This window comes from Nicotiana tomentosiformis, chromosome 9 (assembly GCF_000390325.3).
Source record: "Nicotiana tomentosiformis chromosome 9, ASM39032v3, whole genome shotgun sequence".
NCBI classification, from domain to species: Eukaryota; Viridiplantae; Streptophyta; class Magnoliopsida; order Solanales; family Solanaceae; genus Nicotiana; species Nicotiana tomentosiformis.
Genome location: NC_090820.1, coordinates 58,375,346 through 58,403,303, shown reverse-complemented (window position 1 = coordinate 58,403,303; position 27,958 = coordinate 58,375,346). Strand labels below are relative to the sequence as shown.

Below are 27,958 nucleotides of genomic sequence, written 5' to 3'. Positions count from 1 at the left end.
ATTCGAGAGACATGAAATTCGAGAGACATGATTGGATTGAAGAGAGGGCAAGCAAATAACAGAAAAGCAAACCTGCTGGAAAAATTAGAAACAGTCACCGAAATCTGGAAATTTTTGCCGGAAACCGGAAATAATTGCCGGAAAATAAAAAAAGTCAACGAACTTTGGTGTAACCTGGATGGGTAGGCTCGGAAACACCTCGCGACCAAACTGTCCTCAAGAAATTTTGCCGGAAAGTGGCGGGAAACAACCGCAAGCACCGGCGTGTGGGACAGATGCGCCGACGGAACTCTAGACGGCGCGTGTGACGTCTGTTGCCGGAGATTCTAGCTGGGGTTTGCTAGCCAGAGGATGCTTAACCTTGTGGTGGTGTTGGTTTTTACATAGCACCAACAGAAAAGGGACTGACACCGGAATTCGCGCAATGACTATAATTTTTTTCGGAGTCGCTAGTAATTTTGCACAGCGATGAATCTCTCACATTAGCTCCGATACCATGTGAGAAACCACGAAAAAATATTTCTGATGTATTAACAATGATACAATGAGTCCTATATATAATACATCTACTCCTACTACATATGGGATTAGAACTAATTACACATATACATATTCTAACAGAAATATAAAGAATTTTGAGATTCTTTTTTTTTGGGAGGGTTTCATACATGGAGACAAAGCTTCGCGAATATTGGAATTCATATAACTGCTATACTGTATTTGCATGTATATAATTAACGTTCTACAAATTTCTTTGAAGATTTATAAGGTATCTAATGAGACCGCATGATTAACTATTGGATATTGATAAGCCTATAGATGTTGCACTTGCTCAACCATTTAACAGTATACCTACATAGACGCAGCATCAAATGTCTAGATGGAAAAGATGGAGCCAAACAGTTATAAGTGTATATCCAATATTCTGATTTAATATATGTTAACTTGTGAATATCCAATTATTGATCAATTGTGATCAAACCGGATTTGTCGGATCCAAATGGATCTGATAAAATCAAGATTTGCTAGATTGTTAAGTATTTGCTAGACGTGAAGAATGCATTCCTTAATAGAAAACTTGAAGAAGAGGTTTACATGGATCCTCCTCTGGGTTTTGAAGAAAGGTATAGAACTAGAGTGTGTAAGCTAAAGAAATCTCTCTACAAGCTCAAAACAATCTCCAAGAGCTTAGTTTAAGAGATTTACTCAGTTTGTGAAAAAGACAAGGGTACACTCGAGGGCAAGCAAATCATGCACCATGTTAATTCGACCTTCACTTGAGGGAAAGACAACTATCCTGATACTGTAGGTTGATGATATATAGGAGAAGGGAGTATGGTGTCACAAAGGAAGTATATGCTTGATCTTCTGAAAGAGAGGACAGGGATGAGTTGTTGTCATCAACTGAAACACCACTGGATCTGGATATAAAATTCGAAAATAAAGAAGGAAATTAAATTGGCAAAAGTCAATATCAGAGAGTAGGGGGAGGTTGATCTACATGTCACATAAGCTTTTGCAGTAAACTTAGACAGTCAATTTAACTCTCCTAAGGAAGAGCAGCAAGAAGCGGTCTACAGGATTCTAAGATATCTGAAAAGTTCACCAAGGAAATGATTGTTTTTCAGGAAATATAACCAAAGGGGCACTGAAACCAGTACAATGCAGATTGGCAGGTTCCACTACCGATAGGAGGTCTATGTCGGGATATTATACATTCATTTGGGGAAATTTCGAGACGTGGAGGAGTAAAAAACGGAATGTTGTAACCCACAGCAGAGCAGAAGTTGAATACTGATCTATGGAACATGGGATCACTGAGATGATTTGGCTCCAAGATGATATGGAGGAATTGAAAAACAGATTTATCCACAATGAAGTTGTATTGTGACAATAAGGCCATCATAAGCATTGCTCACAATCCAATCCAACATGATAGAAAAATGCATGTTGAAGTGGTGCCACGACCCAAGCCCATGGCGCGTATTATCACATGGATTTGTTTTTTTTTGGGCTACGCCAGCTGGAGCCCCAAAAGCGCGCGTACCATGTGAATTTAACTCATGCCTTATATAGCTCCACTTTCCTTTCCCATTCCAATGTGGGATTACCGGGGGTCTCGGTACCGGGGGCGCGGGAACAAGAAACTCAAGTAAATAAAAGAAAGATAATAGGAGTCCTCTCAATAGCTGAGGGCCGGATTCGCCTAAGGTGACATGTGCACCCCTTTTTCAGAAGTTTGCCAGCCTATAAGCCTGCCTATAAGCCTGCTAGTCCTGCTGACCCGCCCTCATCAGCTCGCCCTCCATCATGGGCATCACATTCACCCCCCTTGGGACTCAGCGTGCTCGCTGAGGTTTGCCCCACCATCGTATTGAGGGAGATTCGGCTCTAATACCATATTTGTCACGACCCAAGGCCATGACACGTATTGCCCGCTTTGGGCCTAAGCCCACACGTATATGTCTTTATTTTGGATACGCCACCTCGATCCCCAAAAGCGCACATATCATGTGAACTTAACTCATGCCTTATATAGGCTCTTCACTTTCCTCACCCATTCCGATGTGGGATTCGCCTAAGGTGACATGTGCACCCCTGCTTCAGAAGCTTGCTAGCCTAGAAGCCTGCCAGTCCCGCTTGAGTCGTCCTCATCAGCCCGTCCTCTGTTATGAGCATCACAAGTGGATAGGCATTTCATAAAAGAAAAGATTGAAGATGGAAATGTGCATGCCTGTCGTCCCAACATATCAGGCAAATTGTGGATATTTTCAGAAAAGGCTTTTTTTTTTATAAGGTAAATTGTATTAATCAAAAGGAAGAGAACTCCCGTATACACGAAGTATACCAAAAACGTAGAGAGTTTACACCAGAACATGATTCTCTACAAAAGACGTCCAATCTTCTATACAAGTAGGGGCTAAATGAGTGCACCAAAAAGCGATCAAAGATAAAAAACTATTCTTAAGATGTGAAAAAGGAGACTCAATCTCCTCAAAAGCTCTCTTATTTCTCTCCCCCCATACTACCCACATGAGAGCTAACGGGGCGAACTTCCACGCCTTTTGCTTTCTTCTTCTACGGAAACCGGCTCAGCTATATAACATTTCCTTTACAGTGCTTGGCATCACCCATTGAATACCAAAAAGATTCAGGATTGCCCTCCACAAAGCAGAGGACACAGGACAATGCAACAAAAGGTGATCAACTTCTTACCCTGAGCTTTTACACATGTAGCACCAACTAACAAGTGTAATTCCTCTCTTTCGGAGATTTTCAGCAGTCAAGATCACTCCCCTCGCCGCTAGCCATGCAAAAAAGCAAACCTTCATGGGCGCCCTAGGAATCCAGATCGAGGAGTATGGAAAAGTGGTCTCCTTTCTCACCAACATACTCTGGTAAAAGGACTTTACGGTGAACAAACCATCGCCACGCAAGCCCCATCTCCAAGAGTCGCAGGATGGCTGGGGCCTGTCTTGCCCATATAGCAGTGCCAACAAATCTTAGAGCTCCGCAATCTCCCAATCTTGCATGTTCCTTCTGAATGAGAGGTCCCATACTACCCCCTTCATGCTACTTACGAATCTGTTGGACTATCAGTTCCTTCTGGTTTGAAACTCTGAAGACGTGGGGGAAGGAGACCCTCAGAGTATCCTCTCCACACCACCTATGATTCCAAAAGTTGATTCTCCTTCCATCTCCCACCCTGTAAGTGATGTTGTCACTGAATGCTTCCCAATTCTTCATGATGCTCCTCCACATGTCACACCCAAAGGTGTTGTGATTGCCTTGGTCCTCCAACCCCCTCCCGTGGAATCGTACTTTTCTATTATGACCTCCCTCCATAGAGCATGCTCTTCTACCCCGAATCTCCACAGCCACTTTCCCATTAAAGCTCTGTTAAACAGATCTTTCACTCCAAGTCCACCCTACTTCTTTGGGGAAGTGACTGTCTGCCAATTCACTAGATGAAACTTTCTAGTTCCATCCGCCGCATCCCAAAGAAAGTTCCTTTGAAGTCGCTCCAGTTTTTCTGTGATGCTCACCGGTGCTTACAACGGGGATAAGTAATAGGTGGGCATACTCGATAAAGTGCTTTTGATAACGACTTCCTTACCTCCTTTTGACAAATATCGTTTCTGCCACCCTGCTAATCTTTTTTCAACCCGCTCGATCACTGGATTCCAAACCGTAGTATCCTTATATGAAGCGCCCAAAGGGAGGCCCAGGTAAGTAGTGGGAAGGGATCCCACCTTGCATCTGAGAACATAAGATAAGGCATCAATATTAGTAACCTCACCTACCGGGAAAATCTCACACTTGCCGATGTTGATTTTGAGTCCTGATACTAACTGAAACCACTGCAGGACCTGCTTCAGGTAGGTCAACTGATCCATATCGGCATCACAGAAAACCAGTGTGTCATCCGCAAAAAGCAAATGTGAGACTCTTCGGGCACTGAGCACCCCAATCGGAGCTGAGAATCCTCTCAAGAAGCCTCCGCCCGCCGCACGATCCATCATTTTGCTCAGAGCATCCATCACTAGAATGAATAACATGGGGGATAGGGGGTCACCTTGCCTGAAACCCCTGGAACTGCCAAAGAAACCACACGGGCTACCATTAACCAAGACAGAATCTAACTGAGGAAATGCAGAACTTGATCCATCCCCTCCATCTTTCCCCAAACCCCATCCGCATCATAATGAAGTCTAGGAACTCCCAATTGACATGGTCGAAAGCCTTCTCAAGGTCCAGCTTGCATAGTAAGCCGGGTTCTCTATTTTTCCTTCTGGAGTCTGCAAGTTCATTTGCCACCAAAGCAGCATCCAGGATCTGCCTACCTTCCACAAACGCATTATGGGAGGACGAAACAGTCATGTCAAGAACCTTCTTAAGTCTGTTGGAAAGCACTTTAGAAATAATCTTGTAAATGCTCCCCACGAGACTAATAGGCATGTAGTCTCTGATACAAGATGCACCTTCTTTCTTAGGCACAATAGTAATAAAGGAAGCATTGATACTTCTCTCGAAAACACCATTCACGTGGAAGTATTCAATGGCTTCCTTCAACTCCCCCTTGATGGTGTCCCAAAAGAGCTGAAAGAAAACCAAGGAGAAACCATCAGGCCCGGGGGCCTTATCTCCAGCACAACTCGACACAGCCTCGTGCACCTCCTCCTCCTCGAAAACCCTTTCTAGCCACTCGCTGTCTCCCTCCCCTATATGGTTGAACTCTATTCCCCCCAAAGTCAGCCTCCAACTAACTTCCTCCTTATATAAGTTCTCATAAAACCCCGTTATCTCCCTTTTTATCTCCTCCTCTCCCTCAATCCTCACCTCATCCACAACTAAGGACTCTATGAAGTTTCTCCTTCGATTTGCGACCGCCACCCTATGGAAAAACTTGGTATTCGAATCCCCCTCCTTTAACCAGAGCGCCCTCGATTTTTGCCGCCAACTAGTCTCTTGAGCTATTGCTAACTCGACTATTTCCCTCTTAACCTCCCCGAATCTCTCTTTCACAGATTCATCTAACTCCCCCGCCCCTTCCCCTCTTTCTAAATCCCCCAATTCATGCATAAGCTCCCTCATTTTAACCTCTACCCTCCCAAAAACCTCCTTATTCCACCTAATAATATCTCCCTTGAGCAATTTGAGTTTCTTCGAAAGACGGTATGAATGTGTCCCTGATACACCGTAGCTTGTCCACCATTCTTTCACCTTGTCACCGAATCCTGGCACTTTCAACCACATGTTTTCGAATCGGAAGGGAGCACGCACCCCCTCCCTCTGCATCCATCTAGCAAAATAGGCAAATGATCTGAAGTCAACCTAGGTAAAGGAATCTGCAGCACATTCGGCACCAGCTCATCCCATGAGGGAGATGTCAGGAATCTATCAAGTCTAGACCTTGAGTTGGAATCCTCCGCCCTGGCCCAAGTAAACCTTTCCCCTGACAGAGGAAGGTCAATGAGAAAGTGATCATTGATGAAGTCAGAAAACTCCTCCATGGCCCTCGAAATCACACTACACCCTAATCTCTCCTCCGGGAATCTAATAGTGTTAAAGTCTCTCCCTAGAACCCATGGAATGTCCCATTCCCCCATAATATTGGCCAGTTCCTCCCAGAAAGACACCTTGGACCCTTCCCCTACCGGCCCGTACACTCCCCCAAATCCCCACTCCACCCCACTCACTATATCTTTGACGAGAGCTGCCAAAGAAAAAACTCCCTTCCTAATCTCCTTTACCTCCAAGCTTCTATCATCCCACATAAGTACAATGCCCCCGGCACTTCCCGCTGCTGGGACCCAGTCATATTTCACCCAACTATCTCCCCAGACACTTCTTACGATCGCATCCGACAAAACTTCCATTTTGGTCTCCTGAAAACAAACTAGGTTGGCACCCCACTCCCTAACTCCCACTTTGATGCCATCCCTTTTGTTTGGGTCATTCATCCCCCTCACATTCCATGAAAGGATCTTAACTTCCATAAGCGACAATAGCCCCCATTTCCTCACCCCCCTAGCCGAGGTCCCTTTCTCCCTGTCACACACCCGGCCCCTTCTCTGATACACCACTACATCCCCTAAGTTATTTTGCTTAACACCTTTACCCAACTCCCTCCCTGCACCATCGTAAAGAGACGGTTGCTCAATCTCCCTCAACAATTCTAACACCCTATCTTCCTTCCCTTCAACAGAAACACCTAGAAACTTCCCAAAGTTTAATAGTTTATCCTCTATCCAGAAAGACATATCCCCTCCTCCGATCCTTGATGAAATTGGGCAGGCGTCTTCTATATGTACCCTTTCCTTGCTACTACCAGAGGAATACAAGACCATAGCATTGCTAGCACTAGGAGTTTTAACCTCCGAAAGGGTCTCACCATTTCCTTGAGGGGCAGCAACCTCTGAAATTAACACCTCGCTGCTATAGGAATGTCCAGAACCATCAGTAGGGTAGCATGGCGGAAGAGAGCATGGAACCCTTGGCGGCATATTAACTGAAAGTACTGGTCTGACACTAACATCAATTGGGGCATGCTCAACAATCTCCCCAGAAGAAGAAGAAACTTTAAGTGTGACCTCAGCACAACTAAGCCAAGGAGCAGGTGAGGGGTTGATGGAACCGGGTCCATCAGAGGCGGGGGACCGTGGATTAACAACACCATCCTTAGCCGGTTCTGCCCCTGCAGCAGCGGCCATCATAGAGGGGCACAGGTCACTGGAGCTCGGTGAAGGAGTGCCACTGTGTGAAGCACCATGGCCAGAGGAAGGAGGAACGACTGTTCCCATATGCTTAGGAGCCTTATCATTCGTAGCTTGAAATAATCTGGGCCCCTTAGGATCAATTCTAATGGAATTGGGGAAAGTTAATGGGCCCAAGCCTATACTTGCTGAAAACTTGCCCGGCCCTATGATAAGTAGAAGAGGATCGTCCCATTCTGCCTTTCTAGCCCTCATCACTAACTCATTCACGTCTTCTCCTCATGTTAAAATTTTGTCTTCCTCCCCCAATTTCAAACCTCCCGTCTCTTCTCGATCTAACGTTTGATTCCGGCTTAATCCAGTGATCCGGTGAGCCCTCCCCTCCCCTTAGAGACTGATTTCCCCTCCCCTCCCCTTAGAGACTGATTTCCCCTCCCCTCCCTTCTATTTGACCTTCTCTTTTCTTCCGTCGCTATCACAGGCATAAAGATAGGGCGAAATTCAGGGCTCAACCAAACCCTATAACTCAAGTAGCCATCTTCCACCACAGTGGAGACAGGGATTCTGCCCCCTTTACTCACCACAATCCTCACTCGCGAGAGATCGTGTAAACTGCAAGTGACATCAATAAAAACCCCACAGATTTCCCCTATCTTCTTGAATAGGTCAAGACACCAAAGATGTACCGGGAGACCCACCATGTTGACCACCAATGTTTCGCCAGTGAAGCGCGGGTCAAGACACCCATCATGCTCCACCCATCTGTCTAGATTTAAGAAGTTCCCATCGAACCACGTGTTTCCTCTGACAAGAATTTCTGAAACTTGAGACTTGTCAACAAAACGAAAGAGATATTGAGTGTCCCCCAATTGCGATATTTTCAGTTTATGCCTCTGATGCCAAGTTCCTAACAGCCTCTGGAGAACCAGCCCATTTGGAGAAAGACCCAATGAGACTAGATTCCAAGAAATCCTTGCGCCCGAGAGTGTGCTCCTCGGACAGCGAGAAGTGCGGATCATGTCCTACGTCGAGCTTTCGATGGCATCTTCTCCCAAGTTCTAGGGCTGGCCAAGAGACAGCTCTAATAAAAGACATGTTTTTCAGTTTTCTAGATTCTAGAGAGAAAAAAGAGCTTCTCTCTGTACAATAATCTGGCCGGAAAAAGCCTCAATAGTTGGAATAACAGTATTCACAGTGGGTGAAAACAGTATATAGGAAGGGAGGAAGGTTTTCTCGTACTGAACAAAGGAAACAATCGTCAGAATTTGGGGTTTAAAGGCCGGAAAAAGAAAAAGTATTTAAAACAGATTTTGAATTTCATGATAGCAAGTTAGGCATGACAAGAGTTTTACATGCCAACTTGAAGGGTAGTGTTGATTTTTGAATATTCGATTATGATCAATTGTGATCGGATCGGATTTGTCAGATTTTAATGGATTTGATAAAATCGGATCTGATAGACTGTAAATTATTTTAGGATAAAAACATCCCTTGATTCTCAAGTCTCCCGGAATTAAGGGATTAGTTTCATAGTTTATTTTTATCTCTTTTCTATAAATTTATACCTCTTGGCTCTATTACAGATGAATACTATAGAGCATTTTTAGTACCAAAACTTAGAATATATCTAACTGTACAAAGAAATAATTAATAACATTTTTTTTCTTAGATTCTCAATTATTCATTTGATATATCCGGTTGTACAAGAAAATCATTAGATTCTTACGGAGCTATTGAAGGAAGCAGGTAGATAGTAAAGTTCATTGATCCGAAATAAAGAATTCCACTAGTGTACGATAGCATTAACTATTGGGCTCATATATGTAATAACAGATTAGGCCAATAAAATGATAGCCTAGGCTACCCGGAGCCCATAATGAACTCACTCACGTTTACCTATAGCCCTACATGATGTTAGAAGATGAAAGTCCAAAAGACAGTTTGCGTTATCAACCTAAAAAATTCCCCTTCCCCCTCCCTACCCACTTCCCCCCCCCCCCAAAAAAAGGCTAAAAAGGCCGCAGACTATCTTCACCAATCTCCTCCATATGAACATATACACGTGACTCATAAAATGCTACCACTCTCTGTGGGCACAGATATACGTCACTGATAAAATGCTACCAATTATGTTGCTTAGAAACATCAGTTATATTGCTGGAAGCCAGTGATCAAATACATATTATTACTTCTTTAATATTCACTTAGAAATTCGTGATGTAAAAGCATGGCTTCAAGGTCCAACTCTTTTTTTTCCCCTAGAAAATTATGAGGCACAAATGTAGAATCAAATGTCCAGTTAAAAATAGCTATTCATCTAAGTTGCTCGGACACGGGTGCGGATCTAGAAGTCGGATCCTTTGAGATGTAAATTCTAAGATTTGGTGATACGGATCCTAGTACACGGGTGCAGGGATACGGCTAAAAATAATTCTAACAAAATAAAAATATATCTAAATTTTGTGGAATACTTATGTATAGCTTGTAAAGTGTGAATTTCTTTTTTATTTTCAAGTTGTAGATAAGTAAAGGATTGATTTCCTAGATAAGGTATGCTATTTTCTTCAAACTTACCCTAGTTTTGGTTCTGATTTCGAGAATCAAATTGTATCTCATCTCGAATTTTTCCGTCCGTCGCGGTCAAAGTACCCAAAATTATTTGATCAGATCCTGTACGGATCTCATACCCACAACCATACTAGTGTCGTATCGACACGGGTTAGCTATTCAGAGCAATTCTTTGTTTTCCTCATTTTTAGTTGTGTGGATGGGGATTTAATCATTTAATTTTATAACATAAAGAAACGAGCACTGGGCAACAGAAACATCCCAGAAACAAAGAAGGGACACATACCTGGAAAAACAACTTCCTGTGGTAACTCTCAGTTGGTGGCATAAGGGCATCTATATAGACACGTTGATCAAGTCTCCAAACTCGTAGGTAGTTAAAAAGTTCTGACAAATCTTCAAGTGCCTTGCGGGTGGTTTTATCTGCATTAATTAACCCAAAAATAAGTCGTCCTTCATGCAACTAATAGAAGTGGCTAAATATGGAAACAAACAATAATGTACCAGGAGGAAGAGCTCCCCTTAATCGAGGAAGAGCGTGGTCTGCAACTCCACAGAACCTCAACCCCACTGTTTGTAATCTATTCACAGCAGTTTCTGCAAGATTGAGTTCCTGAAAACAAAAAGATGGAAGACCAATTTTTCCAATCACAGATCCAAATAAAATGCCATTATGTATAAAATCCTGAGGAACTTGCTCTTTCACCTACGGAGAATAAAGTTCATGAAACATCAAAGAAGGGCCTGACAAACTGAAGAACAACTTCTGGTCTTAAGATTGCTTCTACCTCATACTGAAATAGCTAAATTCAAGGAAATTTCTTTTGGAATGACTATGGCACACACAAGTACAAACAATACTTATTCCTTCCTAAGGCTCTTATTTCTGATGCAGGGTCGTCCAACTTTTGGTTTTGGGCATTTTTTTAGCATATTAAATTTGTTGATGTGGCGAGGAAACCTCGATAAAGAAGAGGTATACAAAAATCGAGGTCCTACAGAAAAATATATATCTCTACAAATGACAACCGATTATCTACACAAATAAGGACCACATGGGAGCACCAAAATTTACCAAGCCAAAAGATAAACCCTCAATACAAAATTAATTTTCTTCCCCTCAAAAGCTCTCTTAAAAGAATGTGGTATCAGGTATTATAGTAGCATAAGCGTTTCAAGGGTGTCATTTGCACTTCAAAACAAATTCTGTACAAGAAACCCAATATTTAGGTAAGTTATAAATATTCACAGTCAGTCAAAGATGCGATAAACCACTTTTGTGTAGTTTTACCTTCACATTCCATAGAAATCTCTACATAGAGTCTACAGCCCCTACCATGTTTTTGAAGATTCAAAGGCTAGGTAATGAGGACATCGGTATTGCTTAATATTATATCAATTAGTCAGAAATAAAATAGAGATGATCTAATCTTAGAGATAAGATTTTATCTTCTTTTTTTAAAACTTTGGGTTATTTAGCAAGAAAATAATATAGATAATCTTATCTTACACATGAGATTCATCAAGTCTTTCCCTTTTTTTTAAGGGAGGCATAGAGAGTCTTTCCTTTTAGTTAGCGATAGAGTTCTAATAGTTTTAGTAGTCCGTCTTAATTCATAATATAATAATCCTATGAATAGGAAAGCAGTGTACTTTGTTTGGAAGAAATTACTTGAATAATACTTTACTTGATGAATAATACATTATGAAATGATCTCTCTCTATGCCTCCCTTATTCTTTTATATCATTTCTCCATTTCTCTGTTCTTCTCCTATTGCACCCTTCACTCTTCTGGTGGTACATTACTTATGTTTGTTTGTAACAACCCGACCCTTAATTTCGTGCATTTATTATTTAATTTGTGTTTTGAAGCATTGAATAAGTTCGTATAACTATATGGGACTTGTTGGGATGGTTGGGGTTGAGACCCGGGGGCTTGGGGTGATTTCGTACATGTTAGAACCCCAAATCAGCAAACCTGAAAATCTGATATCTGGTGCAGGCGCGATCACGCTGCACCAGGCACAATCACGCAATGTTGGAAATTTGGCCAGCGCAACCGCGCAAGAGGGGGAACCAGCAGAGAAGCGCTTGCTGCAGGAATTTCAGCTTGGAAGGGGTATTGCGCATAGGGGACTCAACTGTCATTGCCTACCTTAGCACACTGGATACCTAATGTCAGCTGATGTCACCTTCTATTAAACTCAACCTTATTTCACATTTTTTCCTTCTAAACACCTAGGAATCTATGAGGTTCTACCTGTCCCATCTTTTGGAAATTCTATTGTTAACACTCCTATATCTTATCCCACAACTCCACTATCCTTGGCCTATCATCACTTCAAGCACCCCGCATTAAGTTTGAATGATTCACATGCAGAACTAGATCCTTTACGTGCTTAAACCTGCCTCCTCCATGGTCCTCTAGTATGCCAGAAAGGTTCTTTCTATTCATAATCCTCATCCAATTTATACCATTCTACGTTATCATCATATATCATTATTCTATTATGCCTTTGTGTCATCCTTGTCAGATATTTCAGCTCCTAAGTCTACTGGTAAAGCACTTTCTTGTCCTGGCTGTCAGTTGCCGCCGATGGTGTACATAGTGAAGGTTGGGCCATAATGGTCACATTGATCAACTTAAGGATGATGCGACTGTTAGATCTGAAGGATGATGCGAACAACCACTTAGGTCACCGGAAAATTGCATGTGTTCTTTTTTCACAGATGTCGCTGGAATAATGCAAAACGATAATTATCTCACCAACACTCTGATACCATGTGAGAAATAGCATGGGTAAAATATTATTAATTCATTCCTTAACTATACAAAGAGCCCTATTTATGTCTATACATAGTACATAATCTGCATATTCCAATGTGGGACACTCAACCTACTATATACATAAAACTATCTAACACATCGATTAGTGGACTCGTCTAAGATGATAAGTTCTCTCGCATGGCTAAGATTGCTTCCATCTTTCTTTTTGCCCATGGCTATTGTTAAAGAAATGGTCCATGGACCTAACTCAACCCCAAAAGCTAGATCAAGAGGTGAGGATTGACATCTTTATCAATTGGATATCAATAATTCATTCCTTCACAGGGTTCTAGAGGATAAGGTATACAAGAAACAACAATCAAGATTTGTTGATCAGGGGGGTTCTAATAGGCTGGTCTGTTGATTACATAGAACACCGTATGGTTAAAAGCAGACCTTTATATACAGTTTGGAATGTTTAACACAATTATTCAAGACTGATAGTGAAATCATTCTCTATCCTATCGACATTATGCTCCAAATATGTACATGTATTTGGTGGTTTATTTGATCATATAGTTATCATAGGTAATAATTAGGAGAGCATCGCTAAGTGGAAGCATCATCTCTTTCAACATTTTCAAATCTTGTACATATATTCACCAAGTCCCTTGTCAGACCTTCAATTAGTTATATTATGCAGCAAGTTCGGTACACACAATTTGTATGCACCATAATTGGACTCCTTTTTTTAATACATGCGTATATCACCAACTTAACCTCGTTGAATACAGCAGCATAGCGTGCATGCAGCCCAGGACATCTAAGAACATAGCACAAACCCCCAATAGCTTGCAGGCATAATCACATGTATCTCATTTCCCACAAAAGAATAATGCATAAAGCAACAACAGTTCCAGAATCTTATAAAAAAACAGTGGTCTATGACAAAATATATCACCTGTCGAAGTTGTCGCCTGATGACCACCCATTTCGTCTTTCTTTCAGAAGATTGAGGACGCAAGGAACCCAAAAGGGAAAGAAGCTTCAAATATGGGAAAAAGAGATTAACACAAGCACCCAAGTGAGTTCAAAGACACAACAAGCTAGGTATCTTGACATGGCACTTTGATTCCATACCTCTGCAACTTTTTGTCTGTGTTCTGGTCTGATTCCTGCCCAAGCCCAAATTGCGTCCAAAAGATCCGCATGATTCAAATGAATATCACATGATTCAGAATGGAAGTAATGAAGAATAATGTCCATCGTGGCCTGTATTAAAAGGAAATAAGTAGGATGCAGGATGTTCTTGTATTACAGAGCTAGCTAGAATGAAATGCGAGACAAGGGAAGATCAGGAAACTAAAGGATCTGGATTACAAAACATTAAACCAAGTGACTCAAGCTCAACAATGGAATATCAACCATGAAAATGTAGGAAATCTCTTTACATTGCATCTCTGATTAGGAATTCGGGATTATTGGCCAACAGGAAAATCAATATTCTGAGGCTTTGGAAATGAGTAGAGCGGAACAGGTCATGTTTCACAAAATTGAGGCTAACAGCACAGATGCAAATACGAGTGTCTTACCTTAATTATCTCTGACTCAGTTAGAGCTGTTTCCCCTCCAATAATATCGAAGTCCCCCTACAGTTCAGTTAATAACTATTAAATGAAATTATGAACTAAAATAGCCAACATTTCTCTATTCAGTCAAAAGAAACTGTGGAAGAAAATTAAAACCTGCAGATATCGGTTTGGGGGTGAATGGCCAATCGCTCGCCGGTATACGTATGATATTTCATAGCGTTTAAAGAATGATCTCTGAAAAGGATTAATGTTTAAAAAATGTAAGTAGATGCTTCACAGCAGTTACACTTTTCTTTTCTTTTTGTCATAAATCAAAGCAGAGTTTTCAATATGAATCAAATGATAGGTCTAAAAACCATATAGATGTGCTATCTTTTTAACACATCAGTCAACTATACCAGAACCTCTAAGAATGAATACATTTCTGACAGGGCAATCTATAATGCAACATGGATACTGACATGGATGTCAAGTACAGCACACTCATTAATATGGACACTTCTAAAAAAAAAATGAATACTACAGAGGGGCTACAAATATACATATTACAAAATTCTATCGTATTATATGTCAGTAAATCTAACTAAAAAAACACGCACACATATTCTAATAGACATATTTACAATTAAATACCCCCTCCCTCCCATTTTATGTGAAAGTATTTGACTGGACACGGAGTTTAAGAAAGAAAGAAAGACTAGTGGTTTTAATCATGCCATAACATTTATTGGCTATAAAATCGTGAAAATAAGGGTAAAATGTAAAAGTGGGTGTGATGGAGCTTTATTGGATTAGATAACATGGGGAAAAATTTCTTTTATCAGGATGTAGATATTAGTGAGAGGACTCATAAGGACTTCCTAGGAAACTAGATAGGTTTCATCGGCGGTGCATGGTTAAGAGCTCAAAACCAAAAAATGTGTTTTGATCTGTAAAAACTTTTAGTTAACTACGTTAGAAGCCTGTTTCTTTTGATAACTATGAGATGAGCTGTAGTTTTTTGCATTTTGTCTTCTTGTTTGTCAATACTTTTTCTTAATATTTTGCTATTAAGATTCATTCAATCTAATTTAAATACTTTTATATTTTCCTTTTATTTACTTACAAGATGATTGCCATTCATAATAATTTTAAACTTTTTTCTTGTATTTTGAGATTTATTTTTCAATTTCTCATCACTATGTCTCAATAGACCTTCCAGGAATTCTTATTTGTGTTGAATGAGGAGTCTTAGTATCTGGGTTTAATTTTCTTTTTTCCTCTTTTTTTTTTTTTTGTGTGTGTGTGTGGGGAGGGGAGGGGGGAAGAGGAGTTTGGGGTTAAGATTCAAAAGTGCATAGCCACTAGCCACATAAGATTATGCACTGAATAGAATTGTTGGACAAGTTAAAACAGCAAAACATCAGAAAGCAAATCATAAACAAATGTATTTAATGCTTAACCTGGCATGAAGCACAAAAATAAGACAGATGATAAGCAATTCAAAGCAAGAGCAGGGGAAAACATGTGACATAAATAAAGAACAAAAACCGCAATATAAAATTTTAGTGATGAACTCAAACTGCCATTATTTACAGAACAGTCCTAAAAAGGTGACCACAAACTAAGTAATTATAATTCAAGAGTATATACAAGTCAAGATATAAGAAACAGAGTTTTAAGAGTTCACAACAACTACAAAAAGTACGCCTCAATGCAAACTAGTTGGAGTCAGATATATGACTCCTCTATATCTATTCCACTTATATCTATACGGTTTAAGAGTTCACAACAGCTATATGCGTACAATAGACCCTTGTGGTCCGGCCCTTCCCGCACATAGCGGGAGCTTAGTGCACTGGGCTGCCCTTTTAATAATTTGTCTTTCAAGATAAATTATGTGTTCCATACAAGTAAGGATTCTCTAAATCGGAGATTTATCCCTACTCTGCAATACATGTCTCTAATCAAATTAAGAAGGCTCCTGGAATATTGAACCTAATGTGAGTGCACTAACAACAAATAAACCTTGACCCCAACTAGTTGATATCGTCTATAAGGCTACTTTGCTTCCAAAAGTATTAAGACTTTCGAGGTAAAAAAACAATACCTCTACAATTTCTAAGAGAGGTGAACGTAGGCAAGAGAAGCAACAACTATTGAATACAGTTCCAAAAATTATGAAATCAGTCAGAGAGCTGATAAGGTACCCGATTGGCAATTATCCACTTCACAAAAGGAAGTCGAAGTTCATGGCAAAGCTCAACCACGTCTCCTCCATGAGTCAAAAGCTTAACAGCACTTCTTTCTCGACTGAACGAGCAAAAATAAATTGAGAAAAAAAGAAGCAAATGACAACTTAAGATTTAAATACATAGAGAAGGGTAAGATTATATCAAGTTAATGAGTAGGAAAACCAGTGAAATTGACACCTATTCGCCTGTGGACATTCACCAAGCATTCGCATGGGTATGATCCCCAAATGCTTTGCACAATGTCGCCTGAATACTTCTGTGGAAATCTCGACGACATTATCGCGTCTCTCAGTCTGTAGATCAGTGAACAGAATACATGAGGTATCCCTTCCAATCACCTTCGAACTTTCAAGATTCGTGTTATGGCCTTTTGTGTTTAACGTGTCTTCATTGAAAATGGCATTTACAATTTTATCATAAACACCAGTGTCATCTGAAATGTGAACTGTCCTAAGAATATCTGCAAGTGCAGGAAAAGAGAAACTTACTCAACAAAGATAGCAACCTACTAAACCAAGGAGAGTTTTAACCCAGTCCGTGGTCTATACAGAAACAGTTTTGGATCAACTTAAAAGGAAAAAAAAGTGAAAGCTGGAAATACGGGAAACCTGGACTTCATAATAAAAACATATAAAACTGACCACAAAGTGTAACTGGGTTAAAAATAAATAAATAAAAATATAACTGGTCATGCCTTATCCTAATAGCTTTACAGGCTAAATCTCAAACAGATAGTATAGCAGGACACACGTAGAGAAAGATAATAATTGAATAGGAATTGATTGATACAATTACGAACATCAATTAGTAATCCCCTTCTCATGCTCATATGGTATTTAAGCAGTAGTCTAAAAATACTTTCAATCGCCTTTTTTTAGCTCAATGTGCTTAGACTGTTAAGAAACAACAACTATGCGTCAGTCCCAAACAAGTTGTGGTCGGTTGTATGAATCCTCACTTCTTTCTTTAAGCTCAACTTGTATCATTATCATACAAAAAATAAAATAAAAGTGAAAGTGAAAAAGAAGTTGAGTATATATATATATATAATAGTAATAATAATAATGACGACATTAGAAGTTCTCTAACAAGTTTAAAACCTATTCCCAACTAGAAGGTATCACCTATATTGGTCGTTTTCTTTCACTATGCCCTATCTTTAGCTAAGTTTGCATTAATTAGATTAATTTCTTGTCTTCCAAAACACTTGTCATTTCACTCCCACTTTACATACAATCTCCAATCATTTCTTTTACTGCAACTCCTTATATGAGTCTACTTACAAAAAGCAAGCCAAGGGATATCTCCTTAAACAATAGCATAGCATAACTCCGCTGTTCCTTTGTTTTGTCTGATTCCAGATCTGTTACTTAGCAAAAAGTCATAGGGGGTGGAAATAAAACAGTTATAACTAGATATCTCAACTACTTACTATCCAACATCTCATACTCCATTCGAGGAGGAAAGTCATTTTGAAGAAGTTCGACGGCTGATGGACGGTCAGACGGACTTGGGGTCATTAAGCGCCTTAACAAGGATGCCTGCTCTGGAAATTCGGCAGCCCAAGCAGGAGGAACCTCTCCTTTTTGTTTTAAATCAGAAAGAACAATATGTCGCTCCATTGCAGTGTCAAAAGGATGCCACAACTCGAAGAAAACAACTCCTAAGCTGTACATATCAGCCTGAGGACTATGGAGTCAGAAGCAAACTAGCATAGAAGAACTTTTTGTTGTGATCAAGCAAAACACTGAAAGTAACAAAATGCTACCTTCTCATTGATCTTGGGCCACCTTTGTTCTATTTCAGGTGCAGTATAGAAATATGTACCAACTTGGCCAGTGCCATCAACAGAAACTCCTATCATCTCGGCAGCATCTACATCCTGGTCCAGCTGCTCTAGTTTCAAGAATTTGGCTGAAATTTTCAATTATAAATACGCCATATGTTTAAATTCAGGTTCCTTCAACCAGGCAAAACAGAGGAAAGCATCCCGCATTCATGCAGCCCGTTCAAAAAATAATCCAGAATATAAATTAAAACAATAGAGACATCGTTAATTTATCTTACATACTGAACATAAAAGACACCCGCTATACATGGCAAAAAATAACCAGGACACTGTTGGAAAAATATATTCTATGTTCAAACATGGATTTTCGAATTAGGAGAAAAGTTAGTTGTATCTCCCAGTGATTGAAAAGTAGCTTTACATCCATGTTCAAACACCCTCTATACATGGCAAAAGATAACCAGGACACTGTAGGAAAAATATATTCCATGTTCAAACATGGATTTTTGAATTAGGAGAAAAGTTAGTTGTATCTCCCAGTGACCGAAAAGTAGCTTTACATCCAATTATAATCTTATGTGAAAATGTATAAAGTGCAAAGCTCCCAATGCCTTATATTCTAGAAAATTTCAGGCTTTCCCCTTGGGATTTGAGAATAAAGAACAAAAACAAAACCTGGACACTCTTCACTTTACTCACATGTTTACACACAAATTTCTATCAGTCCTTTTGGCTTCTTCAGCTCGGACAGTAAGAGTTTCCCCAGAGAAAATTTTTATTTCAAAGTCAATCTTACATAAGACATGATTGTAAGTGTATTATCTGGTGCCAATGAAAAGTGATAATACATTATCGGGTTGCTCAGTGATTAAAAATATTCGCTTAATCCTTGTATCATATTTCTAGTTCTGTAATACACTGCTTTAGGAAATTCCTTTTGCTTCTTGATTAAAGAGGATAGATGCTTCAACCATTGCCGTATATAACATGAAAGCAAAAGATAAATACCTCAGTAAAGACAAAAGAGAAACACTTTTACAAGTTAAAAATATGAAGCAAATTCTTACCTAGACCAAAATCCCCGATTTTAATGTCGTTGCGAGCGTCAAAAAATATATTATTAGGTGTCAAGTCACGATGAATAATGCCTTGTCCATGGATATGTGCCAAGCCTTCTACAATTTGGCGAAACAAATGCCATGCAAGTTCCTTGTCTAAATTGCTATATGATTCAAACATTTGACGGAGCGTCCTTCAAAAACATAAATAAAGTCAGTTCGTTCTGGCTGGGGAGAAAAGAATGAGGACAGGTGGAGAGAAAGAAAAAAGAAGAGTAATAGTAATTTCCCTTGTTTGGTAAGGAGAAAATAAGGGAGAAAGATAACTAAAGGTGCGGCTTTTTCAGCCCCTTCAACATTGAATAAGGAGGAATTATATTTACTACCTATCCGGCCATAGAAAACAATCGGGCATATATGATAAATATTTTAGTTGAGTAAATCAATGAATTTCTCCCTCCCCTTCATGTTATCAAAAATAGGATTAAAAAACCAAACTTATTATGTTGACTTTCGAATTTCAATATTGCCAGCATTATATTGAAGGCTAAAATTATCAGAAAACTACACTGTCGGAGGAGGAAGATGTTAGATAATTATGTGAATATATATATATATATATATATATATATAGTAAAAATAAATTAGTCCTAGTCCCGTTTGTAATAGGAGCAAGTCATCATGCTTCAATTCCGGCGACCTTTTTAGGGCTGATATGCGTTCCATTTTTTTTCCTTTGGTGTTGTGCAAAATCCAACAACACCACAAGGTTCTCAAGAGAGAGGCGACCAAACCCCAAAAAAACTCGCCGGAAAATACCATTCACACGCCTCCACGCGCCTGTCGGAGAAGGGGGCTTCCGGCGGCCAGTATATCCCATGCGCCGGTGCGTGAGGCCTGTTGCGGCCAGATTTTGAAAAACTTTCTGTAGGACAGTGTGATCGCCTTGCAATTTTGAGCCTACCCATCCTATTTAAACCAAATTCCGACCATTTTTATATTTTTCCGACATGAACAGTGAGTTTCCGGCGTGAACAGTGGTTTCCAGAAAATTTTCTGACTTTTCCGGCGTAAACATTATAATGTCATTCGTATCAGAAGCCTTTGACTCACAATCCGTTGGATCTAATGCATTGAATCCAATCCAGATGGTTTCTTTATCGGAAAATATAGAGTTCCTTCAGTACAAAGCATATAAACAGACATCTTTTGAGATTGCTACTGGTGTTCAAATAGGTAATAGCGTTACTTGTGTCTCGCAATCATCTTCTTCCAGTAATTGGGTTATTGATTCAGGAGCGCCTGATCATATTTCTGGTAATAAATCTGCTTTCACTACTATTTCCTATTCTCAATCTCTTCCAACGGTCACAATGGCCAATGGGTCTCAAACCGTGGCAACCGGAATAGGTCAAGCAAGTCCAATTCCTTCTTTACCTTTGAATTCAGTTCTTTATGTTCCTGATAGTCCTTTTAATCTCATATCGGTTAGTCGCTTCGCCAAATCACTTAAATGTTCTGTTTTATTTCTTGATGACCTTGTTTTTATACAGGAACACAGTACGAGACGGATCATTGGTACCGGGTGTGAATCAAATGGACTTTATTACCTTATCCTTACTAAATCACATGAACCCACATCAACAGCTTGTTCTGTTACTGATTCACCAGATTTATTACATAAACGGTTCGGACATCCCAGTTTATCAAAACTTCAAAAAATAGTACCAAGTTTGTCTCACTTGTCCACTCTAGAGTGTGAGTCATGCCAGCTCATTAAGCATAGTCGCTCCTATTTCCCTCGGCATCGTGATAATTGAGCCGAGTCACATATCACTTTAGTCAATTCAGATGTTTATGGTCCTAGTCGGGTCAGTTCTACCTTGAGATTCCGCTAATTTGTTAGTTTCATTGCTGATTATTCCAGGTGCACTTGGATATTCATGATGAAAAATCGATCTAAGTTATTTTCTATTTTTCAGAGCTTCCACGCTAAAATCCAAAATCTATTTGGGGTTTCTATCCGCACATTCCGTAGTGATAATGCCCCAGAGTATTTGTCTTCTCCATTTCAGCAGTTTATGAACTCTCAAGAGATCATTCATCAAATATCTAGTCCATACACAATTCTAACAAAATGGGGTAGCGGAAAGGAAGAATAGGCAATCTCATTGAGAATGCTCGTACCCTACTCATACAATCTCAGGTTTCGTTGCGTATTAGGGGGGGATTGCAGTTCTTACATCTTGTTATCTTATTAATCGTATGCAATCCTAACTATCCAAAATCAAATTCCATTCTCTGTGTTGTTTCCTCACTCATCCTTGTTCTCTCTTTCACCTCGTGTCTTTAGGAGCACATGTTTTATTCATAACCTTACTCCAGGAAAAGATAAGTTAGCTCCCCGAGCTCTTAAGTGTGTATTTCTAGGTTACTCGAGAACGCAAAAAGAGTATCAATGCTACTCACCTGACCTTCACCGGTGCCTTATGTCTGCTGATGTAACCTTCTTTGAAACTCATCCACATTTCACATGCCTAGGTGGTCAATTAGACATTTCTGAGGTGCTACCAGTTCCATCTTTTGGAGATTCAATTACTATTTCCCCTTCACCTTCCTCCACGGCTCCATCACCTAATGCCCCAACTCTAGCTCTAGCTCCAGCCCCACCACTTATAGCTCCTCCTACATTCTCAACCACAACCGTTGAGAAATCTAGTGTTGCTCATCCTAGATCCCCAGCCATAGGAACATCACTCTTGACTTATTGTCGTCGTCCGCTTCCAACATCAGGCCCAGATGATTCACGTCTTGCACCTGACCCTGCTCCTACTGCGGACATGTCTCTTCTTCGTCCGTCGATTGCATTTCGAAAATATATACAGTCCACACTTAATCCTAATCCACATTATGTCGGTTTAAGTTATCATTGTCTGTCACCACCGCATTATGCTTTTGTACCTTCTTTGTCCTCTGTTTCCATCCCTAACTCTACAGGTCACTATCTCATCCAGGATGGCGACAGGCTATGGTTGACGAGATGTCTGCTTTACATATGAGTGATACTTGGGAGCTTGTTCCTCTTCCTTCAGGTAAATCTATTGTTGGTTGTTGTTGGGTTTATGCAGTCAAAGTTGGTCCGGATGGCCAGGTTGATAGACTTAAGGCCTGTCTTGTTGCCAAAGGATATACTCAGATATTTGGGCTCGATTACAGTGATACTTTCTCTCCCATGGTTGTTGTTCACCATTGGGGCATGACAAGCAATGGCCTGATTGTAGTACGGAAAAGAGAAAGCAAATCTCCTTCTGCCACATAGAAGGGCTATTGATTAATGGTCTGTAGATTCACTTGGTTATCACTGTCTTTCAAAGACATTCTATCCTCGTGGATGGTGCTCTGTCTAACACAGAAAAGGTGGGAAGCTGGAGGAAAATCCCTAATAAAATAACTTGATTATAGATTGAACGGAATAGGAAAACTTTATTAGGGGAATGACTCATCCTGCTTATTTACAACCTATTCTTCTCATTTACTGGATTGCTGGTTATAGGGGAAACGTTCATATTTTGTGTTGTTTCTTAGATGCATAGAGAATGCAGAGTAAGTCGTTTGCAGCATTTGTTAATTCTCTGGCTTTAAGTTATAACTTGATTTTACTTTCCCAGTTTTGTACGTAGATTTGTTTATTCTCTGGCTTTAAGCTGCAACTTATTTCTATTTTCCCACGTTTTTCGTGACATTACGAGCATGACACTTGTGAGGCCAATTTTATCTTGTTTAGCCAGAGCTTGCACGTACCATAGGCAAAAAAGGCAGAGCTTAACTAAAATGAGGAAGTGGCTTGATTTCTTCAAGAAACATTAAGAACCCTAGAGCAAGGATAAGAAAAGGCAGGAGACATGTTAAATCCTGCAAATGGAGGACAAGCAACAGTGCAACACCATCTAGTTTAGAAGAAAGGAGACACAGCGGAGGATAATGAGTACTGGATGATTGGCTGAAAGTTCATAAAAGAACAAATGAGTTAAGGTATTAAGGAAGATCATAAATAAAACGGAAAGCATCGAGTTTCCCAATTTTTTCTCCCTTTAATCCTGGGTAGGCTCTCTTACCTTTTGAAATTTTTTTGGGTGGTTTTTGACATAAGTGGCTCTCTTTCTTTTAAAAAGAAAGAAAGTGGAGAGGGGATGCAGAAATTCCAACAGGTAAGAAAAAAGAGGGAGAACCTTGGGCAGTATTCCATTTGGATATATAGGTAAGTCAGCTCGAGCTTATTCTCCTGTCCAAGGTGGTCCGACATACTTCCATCCACATAGGTGAAACTAGAGCTCACAACAGTTCTGGAACCGCAGCTGGAATCATCGCAAGATAGAGTGATGCCTGTTTCAAACCATGCCTGATATAATTCAAGTATTAGATTTTAAACATTGTAAAACAAAGGGGCACCTTGAACTCAAAAAATGACTTTGAAATGCTCCCACAAGATTTATATCACATACCTGGTAATAGCGAACAACATGCTGATGCTGCAACCGCGAAAGTGTGGCAACTTCCCTATAACATGGAAGAAGAAAGTTCTTGAAGTAACACAATGTCAAGTATCTAGGAAATCATAAAGATCCTGCTTTATGTAGTCATAAAAACAACTCCATAGCAAGCCGACGAAGTCTCTGCTGACATATAGAGCATGTAACGGGTAATGACGAATATTGTCAATGGAAAACATGAACCCCCACAGAAAAAGAGTGTGACACATGAATTGATGAAACACTATTCTCAGTGCGATTGAGATAGGAAAGCATTAAAGAGAGCTCAATCACATAGCCAAATAAAGGCGAAAAGAAAATGCTGAGACCAGAAATACAGCAAAAGAGATATAAGAGAAGGTAGAGAAACATCAAAAAAAGCTTATGTGAACATGCAGAGGGAAGAAGACACAAAATCAGAATAAGGCCAAGAGGAAAGAAAGAAAAAGAAATTATATATATATATATATATATGACAAATAAGAATCTTATCAGAGGGTAAATCTGGTAAAATCACATGCTTCTTCATGATTGCGAAATCATCTCATCGATAATCCCTTCCCAAAGGGTAATGGATAGGAAAGTCTGAATTGGGCTCATTGCTAGTATTGCACAAATTATACATCAAGAAGCAGAATATTTCTTTTTCCTCATCTCCAAGCCAACAAGTCACAGCCAAAATATCAAGTTTACCATGAAGAGGAGACTATGTACTCCCTCCGTTAACATTGTGAACACATAAACTGGAACGGAGGGAGTAACAAACTTTCGCTTGCAAATATATGGGAAACAAATGAAAAATTGCTGGAAGCCTAGGTTGTACCAAAGAGAAGAAAGAGATGGAGAGGGGTGTGTGTGTGTAAACATGGAACTGAAGGGTATAACCAAGATGGAAAAAAAATCAGCATAGCAGGAGACATGTAGGTTATAGGAGGAATAGTCTCAGAAATGCTGAATTAGGTAATGCCACCTAGTCGCTTTGTATAAGCACTATTAAGCTGCATAAGATTAAAAGCCAACCAATACAAAAGAAAAAACAGACAGTTAAGAAGTAAAAAAATGCATCAGGAATTCCTTTTTCTCCAGCAATGGCTATTGATTCGGAATGCAGCACAAAATTTTGCCAGGATATCTGGAATGAAAATATTTATAACGGAAGGACAAAAGATCTTTAAAGTTTCAAATGGATACCTACTATATCTGTAGCTAATCAACTTCTAATTCTAGCATTGAACGGGAAGGTTCAGAACTTAATTTGTTAAAAGAAACAAGAATTCTGCAGCATCTAGGAAAGAACGGACATGAAGAAAACTGGTCTCGCTTAATACCCCTAATATTGAAGTAATGTGTCGAACTGCAGAGATGAAAATTTAAGTTTTGAGGGAACAACATTTTTTTTCTTTTTAGCTTCTCACAAGGAAAATCATATTATGTTCTTACGAATATAACAGCACAATACATATGCCTTTTGAGATTAGGATGTCAATAAGAATCTGATATAATATTGTCTTGGATATTTTACTTTCTCAAACAAGCACCACAAATTGTCTTTTTGGCAAAAGCTAATTTATGATGTGACATTATTAGTCATACACACAAAAAAAAAACAAATCCATGTAAAATATGTATAAAACAATACTATTCAATTATAGTGGCAGTACTCAAATTTTTCCTCATCTCTATGAGTGACTCACCCTCATGTAATATTTTTATAGATTGACATGGTAGTCGAATATTAAAAATTTTGCATATTTATGCTCAATTTGACTAAGTGGAGACTGAGCCCTCTAATTGTATTTTCTTTAAAATACATACTTTCCAAGTATATGATGAAATGCACGAAAATGATTTGAAGTATTTTGTACCTTGTGCATGTGGGGACGAGCATGTGCTTGCGTCTCTAAGTTAGGAAATTATGAAATGATATGTTGACCATGCAAATTACGTTTTTTGGACTACTTTATGTTTTTATGAAGTTACCCGTTTCCAAAGTGATTTTTGACATATATCAACATGTTTATGCTAAAGTTTAAGATGATTATGTTTAAGGGAATGCCTTATGCTTTTGATGGCCCGAAGCCTTATGATTATATGTAATTATGTTTCTAGGAGATATTATAGACATCTGAGTTGGATGTTCGCCTTTCTTTTGAAGGGGTCTTTCACACCATAACCACACATACATGTGTGGAATTACTTTATTTTGATACTTCTGTGACTGATGCCTCCGTGGTTTAAAGCTCGAGTGGTTAATACCCTAGTTACTTTACTTGGAAGTCATTTGGTAGATGTCCATGCGGGTTTATTACTTGGATACCCATGTGGTAGATGCACATGGGGTTCTACCTTGAGCCACGTAATTGGATTTGGCGTACTCTTGTGGTACTATGGGTTCTAGCATCCCCGGCCTTACCATGTTGTACTGGGGTAGGTCACATACGCCATGTTGATGGATGGTTATGTTAGAGTCTTGAAGTATTCTCTCAGTTGTGTGCATTTATTTTAATCGTATGGATTTACGCTTATAGTTTTTAATGTGATCTATGATTTCAAATGTTTTTTAACCGATAAAATTGCATGTCATGTTTTCTTTAAGGCTTATCCCAACTTTTAGAAGCGGCCGATGAGACATAGTGGGTCGCAAGACTCACTCACTTTCCTTTGATCTCTAGATCCTTTAGCAGGTCCGGCAAGCCTCACATATGACTTCAACTTGTTCTAGTCGCAGCAGTTAGCCTCAACCCTCCATTCGTGGTGGCCACTCACTTACCTTTGATCCGCAGATTGTTTTGTGCTTGAAGCCCCCCTTGTTTTTTAATGCTCGAGTGGTTGTTCCCTTGTTGCTTTACTCGGAAGTCATGTTATTGATGCCCGTGCGGCTTTATTACTTGGAAATCCATGTAGTTGATGCCCATTCGCGTTGACACCATAGAATTAGCTTTGACGTACCCTAGTGGTACATAGGCGGATCCAGGATTCGAAGATTGCGGGTGCCGCCATGTTATGCATACAATATACATATCAGTAGTTACAAAGATAGATTAGGAATAATGGGTCGGTTCGGTTAGTTTTTGGTTAATTTGAATAGGCCTTGCATTCACAAAGCAAATAAGTTCGATTTTAGTTCAAAATGTTAACGCTTAATTTAAACACATTCTAAATAAAAATGCAAAAGAAAAATAACATTTCATGAAAGAGCGCCTCCAATATAAGTATTTGCTTAAAGAGTACCTTAACTACACTATATATTCTTTGTTTGACTAGATTAATTTACTTGTATTGTTCTTTGTTTATTTTTCCATCGTAATTGTTGACTTATATGACAATTATTTTCAAAGAAAAACCTTCAACATTCAACCTATGATATTCGACTCAAAACGACTATCAATCAAGCCATTTAATTTTTTTTCTAAACCCAATAGAAGATATTGCTCAAATTATATTCCACTATATAAATTAATATCGTCATTAAAAATAAAGAAATTATATGCTAATTAAAATCAATTCAAATTACCTATAAAAAATAATTGTTCATAAAATAAGGTATAATGATAGAAACAAAATGGGAACTGAAAGTTTAAAAATGAAGAGAGACTTAGCAAGTAATAAAAGGAAGGAAAGAACTGAAAAAGAAGGAAAAGAGGTGAGACCCTAGGGTTCAACTGAAAATAAAGGAAATCTTAATAAGTAGAAAAAAAGAAAAATCAAAGGAGCTGGTCCAACAGGGAATCGAACTTGCATTCATGAGGCCAAGGAAAGCCTTCAAAGGGAAGGCTGAACCAATGGCACCCGCTTTCACTTTGTGACTTCTGGGTGCCACACTATCCATTTATACGTTTCTTCACAGAGATATTACGTACACAATGAGAATTTTAGCGAAGCGAGCGGGTGCCGTGGTACCCCTAACTCATAAAGTAGATCCGCCCCTGGTGGTACTATGGGTTGCTGCCATCCCCGGCTTTACCGTGTTGTACTGTGGTAGGTCATAGAACTGTGTTGATACATCGTTATGTCAAAATCATGAAGTATACTCCCCAACTGTGTATTTATGTTAATCGTATGGATTTATGCTTATGGTTCTTGTGAGAAGGCACGGGAGAAAATATGTTATTGATATATATTGAATGAATGAATAATACAACACAAGAGCCTTATTTATAGCTATACTATACAAGGACATACTACTCCTCTACCAATGTGGGA

At 39.4% G+C, this 27,958-nt stretch overlaps 1 protein-coding gene across 17 annotated transcripts in view; it reads right to left on the bottom strand.

The window, feature by feature from the left end:
• Positions 1-27,958, bottom strand: part of LOC104105109 (eIF-2-alpha kinase GCN2) — a 78,221-nt gene that overhangs the window by 32,335 nt on the left and 17,928 nt on the right. For all 17 annotated transcript variants that reach the window (XR_011410818.1, XR_011410819.1, XR_011410817.1 and 14 more), the window contains 13 exons: positions 23,729-23,783; positions 23,456-23,625; positions 19,236-19,420; positions 18,148-18,293; positions 17,812-18,061; positions 16,557-16,839; positions 16,335-16,437; positions 14,299-14,379; positions 14,146-14,202; positions 13,694-13,825; positions 13,515-13,598; positions 10,290-10,398; positions 10,072-10,208 (listed from right to left, as the gene is read on the bottom strand). Coding sequence is in view for 12 of the 17 variants with exons in the window: in XM_070184382.1 (XP_070040483.1) it covers positions 10,072-10,208; positions 10,290-10,398; positions 13,515-13,598; positions 13,694-13,825; positions 14,146-14,202; positions 14,299-14,379; positions 16,335-16,437; positions 16,557-16,839; positions 17,812-18,061; positions 18,148-18,293; positions 19,236-19,420; positions 23,456-23,625; positions 23,729-23,783 (1,792 nt within the window). In the remaining 5 variants the exon portion in view is untranslated. The remainder of the gene's footprint in view (positions 1-10,071; positions 10,209-10,289; positions 10,399-13,514; positions 13,599-13,693; positions 13,826-14,145; positions 14,203-14,298; positions 14,380-16,334; positions 16,438-16,556; positions 16,840-17,811; positions 18,062-18,147; positions 18,294-19,235; positions 19,421-23,455; positions 23,626-23,728; positions 23,784-27,958) is intronic.